This window comes from Rousettus aegyptiacus, unplaced genomic scaffold (assembly GCF_014176215.1).
Source record: "Rousettus aegyptiacus isolate mRouAeg1 unplaced genomic scaffold, mRouAeg1.p scaffold_m13_p_16, whole genome shotgun sequence".
Lineage (NCBI taxonomy): Eukaryota > Metazoa > Chordata > Mammalia > Chiroptera > Pteropodidae > Rousettus > Rousettus aegyptiacus.
Window position 1 is genome coordinate 53,453,664 of NW_023416291.1, and position 20,857 is coordinate 53,474,520.

Genomic DNA, 20,857 nt, shown 5'->3' on the forward strand with positions numbered 1-20,857 from the left:
CGCCATGGTACGGAGGCTGAGTTCCCAAGTGTCTCCTGGGCATTTCTTTCTTTTATTATTATTATTATTTATGCCTACAGCACCTGGTCTTCCTAGTTGGTCTCCCATCCAAGCACTAACCAGCCCCGACCCTGCCTAGCTTCCGATATCAGACATTGGGCTTATTTAGGGTGGCGTGGCTGTAGGCCATGGACGTGGCTCCACTGGGACACGAACCCAGGACCTTCTGCATGTAAAGCAGACATGCTAAATGCTACACTATGGAACCATGTCCTCCCAGGCATTTAAGAGGCAGCTGGCCCTCTGCAGAGGCCGAGATCTCTGTTTCCTCCAGGCCACTGAGCTTGAGACTAGGCAGAGAGCACAGGCTGGCAGTGCACACGCATAGCAGCTAGGTGCCTCTGGAGACGGGGTGGGCCACATGGTGCAGATAGGGTTGTTGCAGATATAGTTCAGATGAGGGAATACTGCAGTAGAGAGGACCCTGATCTCATGGGGGGGGTGTCCTGATAGCCTAAAAGAGCAATTTAAAGAAGAAATTTAAACTACTTACATATTAAAAATATGCTTCAAATCATCTGAGTCCAACAAACTAAAGATAAAGGTTTTATTTATAAACATGTAAGAAAAAACACTACATGCAAACTTTATATACTAAGAGTCTTTGATAGTTATTTTTCGCCTACATGTTTATTTACAAAATAACTGGAAATACATTCCCTATGGGTCCACGTTAACGATGAGATACTCGCAAAGGTAATACCATATTTGCAACTTCTGTAAGATTCCTCTCCTGGTGGGAATTTTCTGAAGCATCACAGCTTAACTCATTTGCAGGAGAACTACCCGCGATACATATGTAGTGTTTTTCTGTAGTGTGTGTTCTCATGTGTCGTCTTAAGGATGAGGAACAACTGAAGGCCTTCCCGCAGTGCTTACACTCATACGGCTTCTCTCCAGTGTGCATCCTCATATGTATCGGTAAAGATGATGGCCACTTGAAGACTTTCCCGCATTCCTTACATTCATAGGGCTTCTCTGCGGTGTGCGTTCTCACGTGCTGCTGCAAAAGTTCAGGCCAGCTAAAGGCTTTCCCGCATTGCTCACATTCGTAGAGTTTCTCGGCAGTGTGCCTTCTCATGTGCTTTTGTAAGGATTTGTGGCAATAGAAAGCTTTCCCGCAGAGTTTGCATTCATATGCTTTGTCTCCAGGGTGCATTCTCACGTGTTCTCGAAAGCAAGCGGACAAATTGAAAGCTTTCCCACACTGCTTACATTTATAGGGTTTCTCTTTCGTGTGTGTTCTCATGTGTTTTCGTAAGGATATGGGCCAGTTGAAAGTTTTCCCACACTGAGTGCACTCATAAGGTTTCTCTCCAGTGTGCACTCTCAGATGTCCTCGGAAGGATGAGGGGTGGCTGAAGGCTTTCCCACACTGGCTACATTCGTAGGGTTTCTCGCCACTGTGAGTCCTTTCATGTCTTCGGAAGGACTGGGGGTAAATAAACGTTTTCCCACACTGTTTGCATTCATAGGGTTTCTCTCCAGTGTGAATCCTTTCATGTCTTCGAAAAGACTGGAGATAAATGAAGGTTTTCCCACACTGTTTACAGTCATAGGGTTTCTCCCCAGTATGTGATATCATGTGTCTTCGAAAAGCTGAGAAGTAACTGAAGGCTTCTCCGCATTCCTTACATTTATGTGGCGTCTCCCCAGTGTGTGATATCACGTGTCTGCGAAAAGTTGAGGAATAGCTGAAGGCTTCTCCGCAGTCCTTACACTTATAGGGCTTCTCTCCAGTGTGTGTTATCATGTGTCTTCGAAAAGTTGAGGAATAACTGAAGGCTTTCCCACATTCCTTACATTTATAGGGCTTCTCACCAGTGTGCGTTCTCACGTGGCTGGTAAGACTTGAAAAATCAATGAAGGCTTTCCCACACTGCTGACATTCATAGGTTTTCTCAGCAGTATGAATCCTTATATGGCGGTTGAGGGAAGAAGTACGAGGAAAGGTTTTTCCACATAATTTACATGCATAGGGCCTCTCTCCTTTGTGGGTCCTCACATGCATTCTTAGACGTGAACGACAACTGTAGGCCTGCCCACATTCCCGACACTGATACGGTTTGTGCGCAGTGTGAATGGTGACGTGACTCTTGAGGGCTGCGTGGTGCACGAAGGCCTGTTCGCATGCCCTGCGTTCATACTGTTTTACTCTACTAAGAGTTTCCTGGTACAGACTAAGGTTTGGAATCTGGCCGAAGCCTTCCCCACATTGATGGTTACTTTCACAGAGTCTCTCCACCACATGATTTCTGTTAAAAAATGAGAAGCATGTTATCCATAGTTTAATAATGATTTCTTAATATTTATTAAGTATTAGAATTGCATTTTCACCAATTTCAGTGAATGCGTAGGTTTTCTACCCTGATTTATTTTAAAACAGAATGACCTGAATGGCTCGACCACGGCCATTACGAAAAAAGTTTTTCTTAAACATGGGCTTTCCTCATAATTGTTTCAACTAACACTCAGCATCTACGTCACATTTGAGGAAGTGGTTTGGTGAAAATCTCTGTGAATAAACAACTTTGATCTAGGATTGCGTTGGGTTTTGGTTGGTTTGTTTCCTTTGTAAACTTCCTGATATCCTAGAAGCCCCTCCTGGAAAACTACTATTTCTTGTGGGTACAACTCACCTCTCACATCTCCCGTGGTGTGTGTACTGATCTTCAATACTAAGCTCTTCCCAAATTTTTCCTAAGACGGAGACCCAAGAATCATTTCTGGTGAACTTTGCTGTTTTATCTTCCTTGGATATTTTATTCCTATAAATATCCTGCTGAGGAACTGAACCATTGACCTTAAATTGAGTTTCATCATCTGAAAGCAGAAAAAGAACAAATCTTACAAGAAAGAAGGTAGCTGGTTGCCAGCCATAAAGGACATTGAAGAGGTCAGCGGTGTCAGGACATCATCGATGACAAGCACAAGGGATCAAAATGGAAAGCAATTTTAAAAATCCAGTAACATTCTCTCAAAGTTAGAAAAACAAAGTTCACTCGGCCTCCTAATGACCCATGAAACTTATATCCACTAATGCACTAAGAGAGCTTTCTTTATGAAAAGAAAAACAGTTTAATGTGCAGATCCTCATTCTCTGGTGAAACTATTAGATTTTAACTATGACAGTTGTGACCACGTCTACCTTATTAAGGTACTCCCTTTCCGCACTCCAAATCTGAGAACGGGCTTGCTATGTGAGGAATGCGTGCTCTCTAAGGGACCGGGTGAAGGAATGCTGCCATTCTTACCCACGGAGGCCAGGTTCCGGCAGGTCTCCAGCATCACCTCTCGGTAGAGCTCCCTCTGCGCGGCGTCCAGCAAAGCCCACTCCTCCTGGGAGAAGTCCACAGCCACATCCTCAAACACCACCACATCCTGAAACATCCCACATAGGTGCAGAAGGATGGATGAGACTCACGGCACCAACTAACAACTCAATTCACAGGACGTTCAACACGACTGTGTGGTCACCTAACATCTCCACAACTCGGTCATCGGAACCCCTTAGTCCACATCCACACTCATGTCCTCACAGATTAAAGCACTGAACTTACCCCCACATTTTTACTGTGACCACATCAAGCTTTACCCTTCTCTAACCAAAAGGTTTACATCACAAGAGAAGTAAAAAAAAAAAAAAAAATGCTACGCGAATGAAACAGACGTTTACACTCGGAACACCGCTGTCTGCCCCCGGTGTCTCCGCTGCTGTGGAGAAAAGGCCCCAGCGCTGGACGGATTCTGGATTCACGCAGCTCGCGTTTGTACTTCCCAGGCTTGGCCGTGAGCTGAAACCCGACAGCGCCCACGGTGGGCTGTTTCAGCCTCGGGGAGCGCTGTGGTAGCCGGAAAGCAGGTGTGAGCTCCGCGAACAGGACAGCCACTGGGAATGTGGCAGGTGTGGAGCAGCCCTCCGGGGACCCCCAAACTGAAAGCCCTGCGGATGCCAGCGGGTCCAGCGGGGTCTCTTCGGTTGCCCATGACGAAGGCCTTGTTCTCCGATGGGCCCATCTGAAATCCAGCTGCTCATCTCACAGCTATGGCCTTCAGGGCAGATCACCTGCAGGTGTCCCCCGCACAGGCGAGGTGGACAAACAGACCTGTCTGAAACTGAGTGCCTGGGGCGGGCCCCGGAGGGACGTGGACCCGAATGAATGATTAGGTCTGCGCTGAGAGCTGAGGCCACCGCAGCGCGCTGCCGACCTCGCCGCCTGGCTAATGGTCCTGCTGGGGAATGCGTGCTCTGCGTTACAGGGGGCCGAGTGTCAGACGTGTGACCTATCAGGGAACTCGCTGTCTGATCCATGGCAGACACTCAGGACAGCTTCGACCGACTGGCCAGAGTTATGCCAAGTGGGAACTGAGGCCACGTTAAAAAAGAGAGGGGTGGGGGACAGAATGGAAAGAAAATCAAGAATACAGAAATTGGAGGAAGAACCTCCCCCCCCCCCCACAGTGGCTATCTAAGACCTCTGCGGTGGGCGGGGTGTCTGTGCACTGGCACGGCCAGCGCCCCTCCTCGCACCGGCACAAGTGACACTGCAGCTGGCTCCCAGCCTCCTGCACAGGGTCCTGCTGCCCATCCCGCCGTGACGACGCCCTGGCTGAGGGCCAGGGGCACAGACTGCGGAAGTGGCGGCCCGCAGGCCGAACAGGCCTCATCCTGAGAGTCCTGCTCGCAAGGCAGGCCCTTGGCCGACGTCAGGGAACTTGGACGTGGGGAGCTGCCACCACCCGATGGGAACGATCTCTCGACCCTTTCTGCAAACAGGCCAAAGCCCTGCTTCCCTGCAGGGGGCTGACGTCTTCGCTCAGGCCAGGCAGGAAGTGCCTACGTCACTGGCCCACAACAAAGCCCTGTGACTGAGTTTCTCATTAGCTCCCCAGGCAGGCACTCCACACATGCTGTCACAGCCAGCTGCTGTGCAGCGTCACCAGAGGGGACCCTGTGCCTGGTCTCCTCAGGGCTTGGCCCCGGCACCAGCCCTGGGCTGACTCAACTTTGTCCCCACACCACGACACGTCCTGGCCGTGAGTCCCGGGGATCTTCATCAGTCTCTGAACCTGGAGGTGGTCTTTGAAGACCACTGTAGACTGAAGGTTTGGACCCCCAAAATTTACAATTTCTGATATGATGGGACGTGGAGATGGAGTCTTTGGGAGGTGATGAGGTCGCAAGGGTGGAGCCCCAGGGATGGGATGAGCGCCCTTGTGACAGGGAGCCCGGAGAGTCCCCTTGCCCCTTCCGCCTCGCGAAGCCCGCTCTGGACCGGGGCGCCAGCCCCCGCCAGACACCAAATCTTCCGGCACCCCGATCTTGGGCTTCCAGCCTCCAGAACCGCGAGAAAGAGTCCTCGACTGTTTCTAAGCCATGCAGTCTATGGTGTTACATCTGGCAGCCAGAATGGACCAAGCCCGACTCCCAACACGGCCAGCGGGAAACCCTCGAGTACCGCAACGCTGCGTGACACCGCTCTGTAAGTGTGCCGTCGAGCACCCACTATCTGCGAAAAACTCTTCACAGTTTTCGGCACATAATGCACATAAGCTCGTGTATCTGTGCGAAAACTGTGAAACACACATTCCTCGAACTGGCTCACAGCAGAGACTGCAGGGCAGTCCCAAGTGACCTGGGGCAAACTCCCATGCCGCGCACGACCTTCCCGTACGCCCCCCGGCCGTTTGCTGTTCTGACCGGTTTCCCAGTGTGACAGGCCAGTAGCTGGATGTCGCCCGGCACCGCAGAGAAGAACCGGCAGAAGCGGCTTTTCCGCGCTGCCACCCACACTCCCTCCCTGCGCAGCCCTGGGCCCCGGGCGAGGCTGCCCTGTCTGGAGACCTCACTCTGGCTCTTTCACTTAGTGACACCAATTCGGGTTATAAGGACATGGGTCCTCGTCCTTGTAGGCGCTAGAGCTACGGCACCAAACAAAAGTTCTGCAGCACGTGGATCTTAAGTTCTTTTAAAGGAAAACAGTAAGTGAGCAAACAGGGAAAATGCGGCGCAGCGAGGGGGTGCGGAGGGAGGTGTGTACCTTACACGTGTGTGCGCGCGCGTTTCCATATCTACATGTCAGCATCGCTACAGATGTACGCGAAAGCAAGCGGTCGGCAGAGCCAAGGAGAATGGTAAAGTAACCCCTGGAGATAATGCCGCCAAACTGAAACTGCTTAAAAACAAATATGTACGGATACAATGTGGACTGTAGATGTATATAATATACATATGTGCATAACTATATGTAACTATAAATGTATATACATACAGTCTATATAGTTCAACACATGTATCAGAGTAAGAAGGGCTCCGCCATTGGGGTTCATCTCAAGCATAGTATGAAAGCTTGTTGTACATTTAGAGGCTGAATTTCATTTTTCAGATTACTTTTTAATTTTGTCGACTATACATCTGTCATGTGCATTTTCTTACACTGATGTTATAACAGACAATAAAAAACTCTAAAAAATCAGTGCATATGTTTCTCCTGTAGTCATCTTAGTCATTGCAGAAAACTATTTTGTGATATTCGGCAGTCGATCGCCTTACCATTGCGGCAGAGACGCCAGGTGCATAACCCGATAAAGAAAACGTGACATCGGAATGTCCGAAACAGAACAAGCGACATGTGAACGGTGCGATGCTGTCTTCTCCAGAATAATCAGGTAAAGATCGTGTGCGCTCAGCACCTCCCTCCGAGTCACTGTCATCCCGGAGAAGCGGCCCAAGGCCAGCAGAACACACACGTGTACAGGAACTAGGAACCAAACTCGTCCTTGTGCCTAGCTCCGGCGCTCGCACGTGCGGGACGCCCACAGAGCAGAAAGACAATCGCGGAGTAAGATTTTTGGCAAGAACCTAGGATAATGATTGAATATAAAAGTACATTTCATTGGCTTTCTAATTAATAGCAACGGCAAGTTGGAAAATTCATTTAAAAAAGATAACATATACTATGGTGAGGACTAAATTTCTTTACTACTAAATAAGTCTAATGAAGGCTATAAAAATGAACCAAATGGAAAAAATTTTAAGCATTAAGGATAACAAAATAAAATGAAATAAATGGAAAGTGGCACATGTTCTTGAAAAGGAGAGCTCAGTGTCACCGAGATGCAAGCCTCCCACGAGGGACCTAAAGTCTTCATCAAATCCCACTAGATCTCCAAACCAGATTTTTTTTTTTTTTTTTAGGACTTGACAAATACTAATTTTACAAACCTTAGGGGAAGAACGAATTCCAAAACAAGCCAAAAGAACGAGGCGGGGCCTGCCCATCACACACAGCAGAGATTTTAAAACCACACAACCCTGACATGATAAAATTAGCAGAGGAACCAGCAGCTGGAACAGGCAGCTAGACCCGCCCACAGGGACAACTCCCAAAGCCCCCTGTCTCTGATCGCCACAGGGCAGCCAGGGCAGCCAGTGCAGAGCAGTGGCAGGAATGACAAACACTTCAATGTATGAGACAGGGACAAACTGTTATCTAAATAACAAAGATGCTCATATTCCCGCCTCTCCCGTGGACAATAATCCATCTATTGTGGATTAAAGCAAAATGTATCACAGAAAACAGCAAACAACAGTTTACCTGTCACAAGCTCTCCACCATGCCAAAGAAAAGAACTAGTAGTCTGGAAAATCTTTATAATTTACCAGTTTACCTCCCACGCGTCATTTCTCTGCTGTCCTGTTAGAAGGGAGATTTTTCTGTTTCTCTAACTTTCTTTTTCCCAACAGGGCTTTCAAGTGTCAGCCCTGGAACTCCAATTATCACTCAAAGGAACAGACCCGAGAAACTACTATACACAGGATGGGATTTAAAAAGGTTGAACAAATAAAATGAAACTCATCTTTTGTTCCTGAAATATACACCCCTTAGGAAGTATTTGCTCTTTCCTGCTCTATTAATTAAACGTATTTTATATTTGCTGAAAAACTGAGGGTCAAATAAGTGAATACATCTTTTCAAGGTGACAAACCCAGGGAAGGGCAGTGCCCAACTGGAACACCTAGACGACTCAAGGGTCAAGTCCTACCACGTGGGCTTTCCCCTCCCCCAGTGCTCGCTGCCGAGATCCCTGAACAAAGGGCGCCGGCTGAGGTCCCGCTGCGAGTCTCCGGCGCGTGCGGCTGTGCGGGCGGCTGCCCCAGCTCACCGGCTGGGCTCTCCCTGTCCTCTGGGTTCGTTTCTCTCCCTTTAGGGGGCCCGAATCGCTCCTGTCTTTTCTCCTCAAAACCAGCGTCGGGTCAGCTGACAACCGTGTCCGTCCGGGCAATGAGAACAGGGGTCAGGCTCAGTTAGGGACCGAGCACCGACCAGGAGATTCCTCCAGCCCCGGCCCGGTGCGGGGCTCCCCACCGCCCCCGCCCCCGCAGCCTGTGCGCTGGGAGGAGCCCACCGGGGGCTGGCATCTCCGCCCCCCGATCCCAGGCGGGTGCAGCTGTGCGCGGCCGGGTGACCCGGGCCGTCCCGAGACCCCGGACCCGGCGCGGGGCCGGACAGGACGCCGGGACCTCACCCCGCAGCTCGCGGCGGACACTCGGGTGGGGCCCCGGGGGACGTGGGAGACCCGGCCCCCAGCTCGAACCGGCCCCTCCTGGTCCCGGCTTGGACGCCGCGAACGCACCATCTCGCGGCCCAGCTCCGGGTTCTCGCCGGGGTCCCCGCGGCCTCAGACCGCGACACCACATCTGGGGCTGCGAGGGGCAGGTGCGCACCAACACCGTGGCCTCAGAGGGCGACGTAAGCGCTCACGCCCACCCACGGGACCTCTGATTGGACGGAGCTCGGAACTCCGGCGTCTTGATTGGAAGGTGTTTCGTGCTCTCCCACGTCAGGGGGCATCTGATTGGACAGTTCTTCCAAGCCCCGCCCCATATATCCTGAATGACAGGCTGTCGGGACACTCAGAGCTGACCCCAGCCCAGAACCTTGGCTCCAAGCAGAGCTCGCCCTAGCCGAACTCTCCTAGTGTTTTGCAAATGGATACTTTTGGTTTGGGATACAATTTTTAATCATACATCATCATCTAAAAAGTGCTCTATTTCAGGCACAAAGATGCAAAGGTTTTATTCCCTGGAAGACCATCAGATTGCTCCGAGACCCACTACAGTAGGAGCAGTTGTGCCGGAGGAGCACGTGGAACATTCACAGTTGATTTTTGCATTCCTCATGAAGGCGCATACTAACGGTCACCACCGCAGAGCAAGGGCGGGCGGCACCGTTAAACTATTATGAAACATCTCAATCATACAAAATACACAGGGAATAACATTTTGGAAGGCAGCCATGCTCACCACTATACCACCAATGCGGGAATAGCATTTTGAATATTCGTCTATCTACTGCTAAGCTCTAGTAAATCCTATTGGCTCACCATGTTCTGTCAGGTATCTTGAAGGAATGAAAACATTACAGAGTTGAAATCCCCTGTGTATTACCTCTGGGAAACTAGGCCCCTCCACGTCCTCCCAGTGGACACCACAATCACAAATCCGATGTTCATTATTGCCATGCCATACATATGGAACCATAAACCATATAGAACATTATTGTCCCTATATTCAGATTTCATAAATATGTCATTATCCTATACATACTCTGTACTTTGACTCTTTTATCCTTCAAAACCTCCTCAATGTTGATAAATCACAATAGTTTAATATGTTTAATGTAATAAAAAAATGCTGAAAGAACTTAAAGCAGGAAGAACAGCAAAGGGAATGTAGTCAACATAATTGTAAAACCTGTATGGTGACGCGTAAGTACAAGACTAATCGAGGGACCGCTTCATAAATTATGTCTAACTACTATGCTGTACACTCGAAATTGACATAAAATAATATTGAATGTCAACTGTAATTGAAATTTTTTAATGTAAAAAATAATTAAAAGCAGGAAATAGACACTCCAAATTATCAGAAAAGAAATACACTCCCTCAACACAGACAACAGAGTAAAAAATAAGGAAAGAAACTTCAAAGGTAAGAAAAATGGTATCAAGTATGTTATCAGAATTAAAGCCAATATTTATCACAGCAATAATTGGCATAAATGTATCTATTAAAAAGAAAAGGATCCTAAATGAAATTCATCTATGTGTTAAAGATCAGAAATACATGGGATTTAAGAACTTGAAATTCAAAGGAGGCAAAAAATTATACCAAAAATAGATTTTATTCGAAAAGCAGAGTCGGTGCTATTAATTAAAGCAAAGAGATCACTTCAAAATGATAAAGAGTGTAATTCATAATGAAGACCCAGCATAAATTATTTACCCCAAATAAAACAAAAAAACAAAATTAAAAAATAAAAATAACAATAAAATAAGCAAAATAACAAAATGCTGAGGAAAATGAAACACAACAGCAATAGGAAACTGTACCTTAATTCTCTTGAGCTAATTACCTTTGAATCAGCAACACAAGGACAATTAAGGGCGAGCAATGTTTCTCGCTCTGTCATTAAAATCGAAGGAGCACTGGTGAAACCACCTGGCGTGGCTGTTAAACATGCGTATCGCGGGGCTCCAGCTGGTGCCCATTAAATCTGAACCTTCCGACATGAAATCTGAGAGCCACTGATTAATAAGACTGAAGTACCAGACGAGCCAGATCCCTAACCATAAAAGCAGAGAATGCAACTGCTTCTCGAGATCTAGGAAATGCTTCTAAAACCCAATCACATAGTAAACCTCCACAAATTTCAACGACTCACAGATGAGACACGTTCTCAGACCACAGCATAATAAAGGCAGAAATTTAATAAAAGAGTAAGGATGAAGGGCGTATGTGAAAATATTACAGTTAACATCACACTCTATGGTGAAAGACTGAATGTTGCCCTAAGGCCAGGAACAAATCAAGAAAATCTGTACTCAGTGCTCCCATCCGACATGGCACGGGAGGAGCGAGCCGGTGCAGTAAGAACAATTTGTTTTCCACAGAGCAGGGAATGGATATTTCAACACCCACAAGTTTGAAAAATATATCCTCCCTCAAAATACTTTTGAGTCAGAGAAATCCTAACAAAATGGTAAATATTTCTTTTAATAATCATGAAACCGCATGTAAAGACAGAGCTAAACTGAAGCTCTCCTCTGGTGAAATTCCCTATCTCGAGTGCTCCAATGACTCACATCTCGACTTAAATTCAGACCCTCAGAAAGGCCGGATCTTAGGCTGGTGCCTCTCTCATTCTCTCTTACAGCAGCATCCTGTTTCTGTGGCCCAAAGAATCTACCAAAATTGGTAAAGATTTAAAGTATTTGGTTACTTGTTTACATCGCTCCCTGACCCTCACTCCATCACGGGTCTGGCTACGGAACACGCCAGGCTTGCCGACAAATGAAAATATAGGGGAGATTGTTTGTTCAAAATTATTAGTAATATTGAAATGGATACAGCAGAGTATCGAACCAATGGCAGGACCTTTCGGAGAGCCGAGTCTTGGTGACCACACAGATCACATGTCCATGAAGCCATGCTGTTTCCTCACCGCTGGCACACATGTCTGTCTCGTCCACAGCCACCCGGCACCACGGAGAGTCCAGGTTCTCTATGAATACTTGTTAGAGAGAAAGGAGCAATCATGACTGAAAAGCAGAGCACGCTCTAAGTACAATATTGAGATAGATGATTGAAAAGAAAATACTGACAACTGAAACGAAAAGTTGAAAGAATATTTTGATTCAACAACTCAATGAATGGGGTCACTCTTACCAAACCCCGTTCAATATTAGAGTTCCCATTTACCCATCTTTTCTAAGAGGCTGGAGCTCATTGGGAAACTTGCCCTGATAAAAGGCCCCTTGTCAGCTCTGCCCTTCAGTGCCTTCTTCGAGAGTGTGGCATAAGCCTGCTTCTTTTCAAGGAGGATGTCAATGGAGCGCCGTCTAGCCACTCTCATCTGGTAGAGTGCTGAAAGCACTTTCCGGGACAGCGAGCAAGCTCTAAAATGCAATAAAGTGGCCGCTCCGACAGAAAGCTTTCCCACAGTCAACAATTGCATAGGTTTTTTGACTAGTGTGAGTTTTCTGGTGTGTGATGAGGGAGGAAGTCTGGCTGAAGGCTCTCCCACACTCGCGACAGCCGTACGGTTTCTCCCCGGTGTGCGTCCTCTCGTGCCTAACCAGGGAGGACCTCTGGCTGAAGGCCCGTCCGCACCGATCGCATGCATAGGGGTTCTCGCCAGTGTGAGTTCGCTCGTGCTGGTTAAGCGACGAGCGGTCGCTGAAGGCCTTGCCACACTCGTTGCATTCGTAGGGCTTCTCGCCAGTATGTGTTCGCTGGTGCAAGATCAGGTAGGAGCTCTGGCAGAAGGATTTCCCGCAGTCTTTGCACGTATAGGGCTTTTCCCCCGTGTGAATCCTCTGATGTTGGGTAAGAGACGAAATCCTGTTGAAGGCTTTCCCACACTCTCCGCATGCGTGGGGCTTCTCCCCAGTATGCGTTCTCAGGTGCCGCGTGAGGGTGGAGCTGTGAGCGAAGGCCCTCCCACAGTCCCCACATTCGTATGGCCTCTCTCCTGTGTGGGTTCTCCGATGCTCACTCAGGGAATGCCTCCGGTTAAACACTTTCCCACACTGAGGGCATTCGTAGGGTTTCTCCAACATGTCAATTTTGTTGTGTATCATAAGAGCCATGTCGTGATTAAATGACCTCCCGCTTTCTGGATACGCAGAAGATTGAGTTATTCTGTGTTGAACAAGGGAACTATTTTGGCTGAGGGTTTTCGCACATTCGTGGCTTTCCCCGGGTCTCTGGTCTATATGGCCCATCTGATGGTGGTTTAAGAATGGATCAGCGACCAAACTCTCAACGTCTAGGTCACAGTCATAGAAGTGTTTTCCTACAGCACGATTCCCCTGTGAGGAAACAAGGCCTGAGCTCAGAATACAGTTTTCCCCAAATTCATGCCAGGCAGTAGCCTTCTTGCGAGCAAATGCGTTTGCTTGGAGGTACGCCGTCTGACTCAAAAGCCGCTGGGAACCTTCAGGTTTCTCCCTACGTCGCCCATGTCCCCAGTCTTCTCTGGGAAGCTCTGTAATATTCATGTCACCAGGTGGTTCTTCCCCCAAAACCGCCTCCTTGTAAACTGACTCATGGCTTTCCAGTCTAGTCTCCCAATCTGAAATGAATTGAGGGAGGAAAAAATTTCTAACTTAAGAACGGTGGGACAGAAGTACTTCACACAGATAAAAAGGCACATGTGGCTTCGTGTTCAATTACCAATTTTAAACACAGAGAAAGACGAGAAAATGAGACGGATCATTAAGCCAGTGTGCTGAGGAAAGGAAGAAGGAGAATAAGAATGGCAGAGAGAGAAATATCAAGAAAGGAGGAAGGAGAGATAGAACTAGAAACAGGCACGATGGGTTCAAGAAAGAAATGGGAAGCATCCCTCTTCTCTGCACCCAAAGCCAGGTAGGAGAAGGCTGCTGGAGAATGAACCGAAGGCACCCGAGAAGCTGCCACTAAGGGCTGGGCCTGCTCCTTATACGATTAGGGCCTCTGTAGGGAGATCGTTGGCTTAGTCTCCAAGATGCTGCCGCACCCCAAAGGCTCACGTCTGCCCGGTTCTCACCTGCACGGGAGGCTCGGGGCATTCCTTTCGCGCCCATCATCACGGCTGCTCCTTGCTCCGGGTGGAAAGACACCACGGGCTGAAAGAGTGAACACCCTGCCCACAGGGAAAGGCTGCCGTCTCGAGAGGTTTGTGCTGGAGGACGTGCACCATCCTCAATAACCGTATCGGTACGTTGGTCCTTTGAGGCTTCTGAAAGGACAAGGGTACGCTGACCAAGCTAAAGATTTTATTTTGCTAATTAAAAATTGGTGCATCTTACGTTTCCCCAAAGAAAACAAACGAGCGGCCAACACGCCCATGAAAAGATGTCCATCACTAGTGACGAGGGAAAAGCACAACGAGACACCATCTCACACCGAGGAGGATGGCTACGACTGTTTAAACGAGAAAAAAATACAGAAAATAAGCATTGGAAAGGATGTGGAGAAACTGGATCCCCCATAATTTGCTGGTGGGAACGCGAGACGGGGCAGCTTCTGGGGAAAACAGTCTGGAGTTTCCTCAAAAAGCTGGAGAGTCACTACGTGACTCAGCAATTCCGCTCCTGGGTCTGGACCCTAAAGGATCCAAAGCAGGGACTCGAAGAATGTGTGCACACTGTGTCCGCAACCGCGGGACTCGCAGGCGACCCAAGTGCCCACCGACGGATGGGGGGAAGGGCGCGACGAGGCCCGCCCACGCGAGGGATGCCACTCAGCCGGAGGAGGGGCCTTCCAGCACTGCTGCGGCGTGGCGGCGTCAACATGCTCGGTGCCATAAGCCAGACATGGAAGGACAAAAACTGTGTGCTTCCGCCCATAGGAGGGCCCCGGAGGAGTCAGCGTCGTAGAAACAGGAACTAGATGGTGGTGACGGGGACCGGGGGAGGGGAGGGGAGTGAGTGTTTAGTGGGGACAGACTTCCAGCTTGGGAAAATGAGAAAGTTCTGGAGACAGAAAGTTCTGGTGGGAATGGGTGCACGACAATGTGAATGTACTGAAGGCCACTGGACTGTGCACTTAAAAATGGTTCGGGCAAATTTTACGTTATGTATCTTTTGCCACACACACAAAAAAGACTTAATTTAGCTCTTTGCCTGGGCAGAAGAAGAAGTACACACGCCTGACTCTGCACCCAAGGGGAACCAGGGACGTGCCCTACGCCTCAGCACAGCCGCGGCCCCCGGCGCCGGCTCCCGCGCTCCCCAACGCAGGCCCTCGCTGACGCCGGCTCATCCAGCGCCTCTCCGTCATGATGTTGACGAGATGCTGTAGGAACTCAACTCCTTTTATATCAATTAGCCTGTGAGGAGGCAGCTTTCGCTGTATGTCGTTTGCCCACAGTTCTAGAACCTATCGATGTCGTTAAGTGAGGACCTTCTGTACTGAATAAATCAGCTCCTTCGTTGTATTGGAGAAACCGGCAGACTGGGAACCCCACGCGGGCAGAACGGTGGATTCATATCCGCCAGTACACCCCACTTCCTGGCACACAGGAGACGCTCAGTGAGCGTGAACTGCCGAGCACAGGGACGAGAGACGCAGGACTTACCCACGGAGGCCAGGTTCCGGCGGGTCTCCAGCATCACCTCTCGGTAGAGCCTCCTCTGAGAATGATCCAGCAAAGCCCACTCCTCTGGGGAGAAGCCCACGGCCACATCCTGGAAGGTCACCGACTCCTAGAAGACCACGTCGGTTCTGCTCAAGAAAGGTCGCCCCCACCCACGTCGCAGAGGTGGACAAGGATGGTGGCACCGGGGAGTCACATGGAGCCGGGGGCAAAGCCTGGAAGTCGGACTCTGCTGGCACCTCGTGGGTCCTCGTCTGTGGCTTCCCGTCATGGGTTCACACACACCCTGGGCCCACTGTCCACACGACACGCAGGTCTGACGGGAAGCCATTCGCCCATCTGTTATCAAACTGGTGATTCTCGCTGCTAAGCCTGTGAACATGACAGTCCCCCTCGAGGCCCACGCCCTGCTTATTCTAAGAGCGTGCAGACCCGTGGCCATGCCGCTCTCGGCTGGGGGTGGCAGGCGCTTTCGTGATCTTCCCAGGGCACGGACTCCTCGCCTGTGCGATGCACAGAGATGCACAGAACCGCTCGACCTCACGGGGTGGCAGCAACTCGTGCGGGTCAGGCGTCCGCTACTTGCGAAGGCAGACACCCAGCAACCCTGCGTGACCTCAGGCACCCTCACCCCCAACCCGAGGGGGCTGGGGACAGGCACTCTGTGCAGCCACAATCTGCAGCTGCCCGTTCCAAGGCACAGCTGGAGCCAGAAGTGGGCTTTGCGACTCTGCCTCGCAGAATTGGCCTGAGCACTGTTCGGGAAACGGAGGGACAAAGGGGTGCGCCGTGACCAGCGTTTGGACTGGCTGGCTCCCGCGGCACCCGTGGTCGGAACCAGCAGCCGGGCTGCTGCCTGTGGCGAGCAGGATGAGTTACCCGTGGGACTGAAAGTGAGAGCCCCAACTCCAGCAAAGTGGGAGTGCCGGACCCCTGGCTGGTCTTGGCCATTCAAAAAAAAGCACAAGTCCACGGCCACGCCGCCCTGAACAAGCCCGATGCGGTCTGATCTCTGAAGCTAAGCAGGGTCGGGCCTGGTTACTATTTGGATGGGAGACCACCTAGGAAGACCAAGTGCTGTAGGCATAAAAAATTTAAAAAATAAGAGATTGTAAGCTGACAAGGTCCATGCAATCTGTGAGGTCAACCGAGGGCTGCCTTGCCTAAAAAATAAAATAATAAAATAAAATAAAATAAAGTAAAAGCAAAGCGCAGTGCAGGTGACGTTTTCTCTCCTCCAGCTGGGAGGAGAAAGCGCTCAAACGTCCCCGCAGGTGGGCCCTGAAGTGGACCAGAAATAGCCACAGATCTGCTGCTCGTCCCCTGCGGGAGGAGAAAAGGTTAAGTTGGTTCCCAGCGAGGCCGCGCATTTGATGGAGCAGAAAACAGCAGCCTGTTCTCCCCGGGCCTCTGTGGCCTCAGGCCTCGCTCCCCCTGCAGCTGGTGTCGTCCGGGGCCCCACGTCAGCCCTGTGACAGCTGAGCGCACGCACTGCAAGGCTTCGAGTAAATGTGAAAGCAAATAAAAAGGAAAAATTTTTTAATAGTTTTGTATTTTGCGGCTATTACACAGGATGGATAATAACAATTACTACGAAATAGAAGGGTTTATATTTATTAAATATAACAATGTTTGTGTTATTACGTTTATAACATGACCCTTGTAACAACGAGAACATGTATTATTTCCTAATAGCAAGAGCGTCCCATTTGGGGAAAAAAAGTGTCAGTGAGACACGGTTTCTTCTCTCTTCGTGGCCCGGCGGCCGGGCTAAAATGCAAACTCTCTACATATTAAAACAAAACCAGCGTCCAACACTCACGATTTTCACTATTGGGGCCTCAGACGACAACATGAAAAGAGTCTCCAGAGGAGAAGTGTGTTTGAGAGACAGATCTGAGCTGCGAATGGGCTCCCGTGAACCCAGCCGTGTGACACGGAGAGGCGGGGGCTCCCTGTGCCTGTGGCGGAGGGTCCACGTGGACGCCGCGACAGACCAGAACCGCTCTGCAGCACCTGCCGGCCGCGGGCCGTCTGGGATCCTGCATCCAGGGCCTCACGGCTGGCCTGACAGCGGGTACGGGGGGACGACTGGGACTTTGGGCTGGGAGACAGTGCAGATCTAAGACAGCTCTCTGGGGGGCCCCAACTATGACAAAGTCAGGGTGCCGGCTGAGCCGTCTGGGTCACTGACAGATGTCCACCGGGAAGGGCTTGTTCTGGAGGGGACCAAGGGAACGCAGCTGTTGGTCAGCTCTGGGGTGCAGAGACCGGCTGTGTCCCCGGGCTGTCTCCACCGCCTGACAGGTCTGCTGTCCCAACTGACAGATGCTGCTCCCCTCCCCTCCTCCTGACAGACACACCGCGGTAAGGCACTTTCACTGTTAAACGCAGCTGTCCCCAGCCTTCAAAAGGCTTATCCAGTCTTAAAAAGGACAGACATCCTGACACCTGGTACGTGATAAACAGTGACATAAGCCAGACATGATAGGTCAAGCGCCGTGTGACCCCACTCGTGGGAGGTCCCCAGACTCAGGAGTCAGTTTCAGAGACAAAGAGTAGATGGTGGGGCCAGGGCCTGGGGGAGGGGGAAGGAGGGGGGTAAGTGTGTAACGGGGTCGGAGTGTCAGTCTGGGAGGAAGGGAACGTCCTGGAGGTGGACGGTGGGGACACCGGACGGCATCTGAGTGCGCCTAAGGCCACTGAGCTGGGCACTTAACAGTGGTTAAGATGGTGAATTTCGTGTGCATTTTACCATGGTTTAAAAAAATTCTTAAGAGGGTGGTGCTTCCCCGGCGCCCCCCGCCCCGTGGGGAAGGCCCCAGGCCTGGGAGGCAGCCCCGCCGTGGGGAAGGGCTGCTGGATCTGGCGCAGGGTCCGAGCAGCGTGATGCCCATGGGAAGTCCCGCTCCGTCTCCCACACAGCGAGGGGACCCGCCTCCCATCAGGGCCCGCGTTTCCGCGGGTTCCCTCCAAGGCAGCGGGCGCCTCGCGGGCAGGAGCACGGCCAACTCACCTGACGCGCCTGGGCCCAGGGCAGCGGGCGGCCAGCAGCCATGCTCTCCTCTCCGGAAAACGCAGGTCCCGGGAGGGCAGAGCTGCGCAGGGAGAAGGGCACGGTCACAGTGAGGACCGGACCCACGCCTGTCGCCGGGCCCCAGAACCCGCGCCGCCCTCCGTGCGTTCGAAATCCACACGTTCACTTCCGAATCCCTGAAAACTCAACTAACGCCTGCTGTCGGGCCCGAGGCCTCGCCGATCGCATCCCGGGGCATGAACACATATTTTGTGTGTTCTGTGGGTCACACGCTGTATTCTTCCAGCAAAGTGAGCTGGAGGGAAGAAAACGTTACTGAGAAAATCACGAGGAAGACACACTTGCAGTAAGTTCTCTAGGATTTTCCAAAAACTCTGTATGGGAAACAAGCGCAGTTCAAACCCGCGCTGTTCAAGGGTCAACTGGGCCGTCACGTTCTGTGAACTTGTGGCAGGGACACCATTCGACCCTGCGGGTGCCCCGTCCCCACAGGTCGGGGACCGGCCTCTGGGCTGCAGCAGGAAGGATGCAGACGGGCCTGCCACAGATGACCAGAGCGCGAGGCCCCAAAACCCATGGGGCGTCCTCGGCTCCCACGCAGCTCCGGGACGTCCTTCCGTCCCCTGCTGGGCGGCAGGGAGCTTTCTCTCCCTGGCCCAATGCCGGTCAGGCCCCTCTGAGTCCCCAAAGCAACTGGGCCTCAGCCTTTGGGCTTCCGAGGTCGTCTCTGCATCTACGGCTTTAGCAAGAACTTGCGACGTCACTTTAGGGAGAGCCCCCCTCACACCGGTCACTTTAGGGAGAGCCCCATGCACACTGGCCGTGTCACCCTCCCTCTCCTAGGTGATGGCGGTCGCCGGCCCTGAATCTCACCAGAATCAAGGCCAAGGCCTAAGGTAGGGTGGGTTGGGTCCCCGTGGCACTGAGGACATCAGGGCCGGGTCGTTCTCTATGGAACGGTCCTGGACACCGTGGGGTGTCGAGCAGCATCCCTGGCCCCGTCCAGACACCTCCCAGGCTTCCCTGGGGGGCAGGATCGCCCCGTCTGCGGACCCCTGGCCTCGCCCAGGGGGCCGAGTGAGTCTCCCTTGTGAAATCTGGGCGTCCCCCCTCTGCCTTACAGCGAAGGGCTTCCCCCCAGTTCCCTTTAACGTTCGGCCTCCGGGAGCGTGGTTCACGTCTCAACAGCGTTTACCCCGCGGGTCTGGCGCTCAGGGGCTTTTTCTCAGTGCTGGGTGGCTGCGGGCAAGCTGCCCGGCCTGACTTTGTCGCCTGCAGAGTGACAGGTGGCGCAAACCCCAAGCAGAGCACCCGAGGCCACCACCCCTCCCGCCCCGGGGCCAGACTCGAGGTCCGAACCGCCGCCGACCACTTACGGCTGCGCGGCCCGAACGCGGGTGTCCCGGCGCTGCGGCCCCAGCCTGGGCGCAGGAGGCACCGGGAGCGCGGCCACCGGGAGCTGCCGGGTGCTGCGGCCCGCCGCGGCTGAAGCGCCCAGTGCGGCGGGGCCTGGGGTCCCCGCGCCTCCCCGCCCCTCAGCCACACGCTCCCTGCGGCGCCCCCTGTCGACCCCACGTGAAATCACGCCGCGGGCGCGCGGGAGCCGCGGCCGGCGCGGACTGCGCAGTGCGCCTGCGCACGAGGAGGCGCCCGACGCCGCGCGGGGCCGCGCGTCCCTCCGAGAGCAGTGAGCGCGCGCGCAGCGCCCCCTGCGGGCCGGCGGTGTCTCCGCAGGCCCGAGGCGCCTCCTGCGGCCGCGCTCATCCGCGCGCCCCAAGTTCACACGCCGGCCGTCCTCAAACAGGGTAGAAAATGCGAGTCCTGTATTTCGCACGATGCCTGAGACATGAAGATTTGCCGTTCAGATAATTACCATTGCTATTTATTTAAAAACTATAAAACCATATGATCTACTTAGTAAAATTGTTTTAGTATTTATTAGTAATATTAATATATTGATTTATGTTAATATTCTATTAAAATAACAAAACTACCATAATTAATGTTAATATATACATTAATAATATATTCTTAATATAGTAATTTATGATATGTAGTAAAACATAATATAGTAAAATGTAATCATCTAATAAGTTATTTATTGATAAGTTACATGAGGCCCCTGGAAATGAAGAGAAGCCCACAATTATAATGACCTCTTGGCACTTGTGATATATAATCATAAACCTAGGACTGTGACTTCGTCATAGTTTCAGTGGGTGCTCGGGACTGTTTCTCCAGGGCCACCTCTTACTTGTCCCAAGCCTAGACTGGGGGGGACTCGTCCTCGAGGTCTCTGGTTTAAATAGAGCAGACATCAGGTAGAAAGCTCCGAGGGTTGGACGTACCCTCCACAGGGCGATGGTCTGGACCCAGAATCTGTGCCCCCATCTCCAAGTCCTTGGGCAGAGAAGAGAGGAGGGCCAGGGGTGGGGAGGGGTGGGCCTGAGCTTGGCGTGAGCCTCTGGGGACCTGTGAGGGCGGGGTGGACCCCTCAGCTGGGCACTAGGTCTGGACCAGCATCCAGGGCGAGGAGGTGGCAGAGGCGATTCACCTCCAACCCCACCTGCCACTCGGGGCCCCCACAGTGCACATCTGCGGGGACCAGGAGGCA

The 20,857-nt window shown here is 51.7% G+C and overlaps 2 protein-coding genes across 6 annotated transcripts; both read right to left on the reverse strand.

Moving 5' to 3' along the window:
• Positions 1–580: 580 nt before the first annotated feature.
• On the reverse strand, positions 581–8,813 carry LOC107520083 (zinc finger protein 555). 3 transcript variants are annotated; one of them, XM_036234143.1, is made up of 5 exons: positions 8,698–8,792; positions 6,614–6,922; positions 3,315–3,441; positions 2,700–2,883; positions 581–2,315 (listed from the first exon to the last, which is right to left on the reverse strand). In XM_036234143.1, the coding sequence occupies exons 1-5, from the start codon at positions 8,698–8,700 to the stop codon at positions 734–736; spliced, it is 2,205 nt and encodes a 734-aa protein (XP_036090036.1). In that variant the 5' UTR covers positions 8,701–8,792; the 3' UTR covers positions 581–733. The 3 variants fall into 3 exon arrangements, with proteins under 3 accessions (XP_036090036.1, XP_036090037.1, XP_036090038.1); XM_036234144.1 differs by lacking the exon at positions 6,614–6,922 and having other exon boundaries at positions 8,698–8,813; XM_036234145.1 differs by lacking the exons at positions 6,614–6,922; positions 8,698–8,792 and adding an exon at positions 7,659–8,662.
• A 1,160-nt stretch (positions 8,814–9,973) lies between these two features.
• On the reverse strand, positions 9,974–19,782 carry ZNF554 (zinc finger protein 554). 3 transcript variants are annotated; one of them, XM_036234150.1, is made up of 5 exons: positions 19,620–19,782; positions 18,223–18,304; positions 15,189–15,315; positions 13,656–13,847; positions 9,975–13,199 (listed from the first exon to the last, which is right to left on the reverse strand). In XM_036234150.1, the coding sequence occupies exons 2-5, from the start codon at positions 18,262–18,264 to the stop codon at positions 12,022–12,024; spliced, it is 1,539 nt and encodes a 512-aa protein (XP_036090043.1). In that variant the 5' UTR covers positions 18,265–18,304; positions 19,620–19,782; the 3' UTR covers positions 9,975–12,021. The 3 variants fall into 3 exon arrangements, with proteins under 3 accessions (XP_036090044.1, XP_036090043.1, XP_036090042.1); XM_036234149.1 differs by having other exon boundaries at positions 9,976–13,199; positions 18,223–18,538; XM_036234151.1 differs by lacking the exon at positions 13,656–13,847 and having other exon boundaries at positions 9,974–13,199; positions 18,223–19,782.
• Positions 19,783–20,857: the final 1,075 nt, after the last annotated feature.

Bases quoted from the DNA above. Each gene is read 5' to 3' on its own strand.
- LOC107520083 (XM_036234143.1), bottom strand. The intron at 2,884-3,314 runs GTAAGAATGGCA...TTCTGCTTTCAG, and splicing joins CCGGAACCTGGCCTCCGTGG to ATGATGAAACTCAATTTAAG. The intron at 2,316-2,699 runs GTGAGTTGTACC...ATTTTTTAACAG, and splicing joins CACCACGGGAGATGTGAGAG to AAATCATGTGGTGGAGAGAC.
- ZNF554 (XM_036234150.1), bottom strand. From the start codon at position 18,264: ATGGCTGCTGGCCGCCCGCTGCCCTGGGCCCAGGCGCGTCAG. The intron at 13,848-15,188 runs GTAAGTCCTGCG...TTGTCCTTTCAG, and splicing joins CCGGAACCTGGCCTCCGTGG to AAGCCTCAAAGGACCAACGT. The intron at 13,200-13,655 runs GTGAGAACCGGG...AATTCATTTCAG, and splicing joins GCCCCGAGCCTCCCGTGCAG to ATTGGGAGACTAGACTGGAA.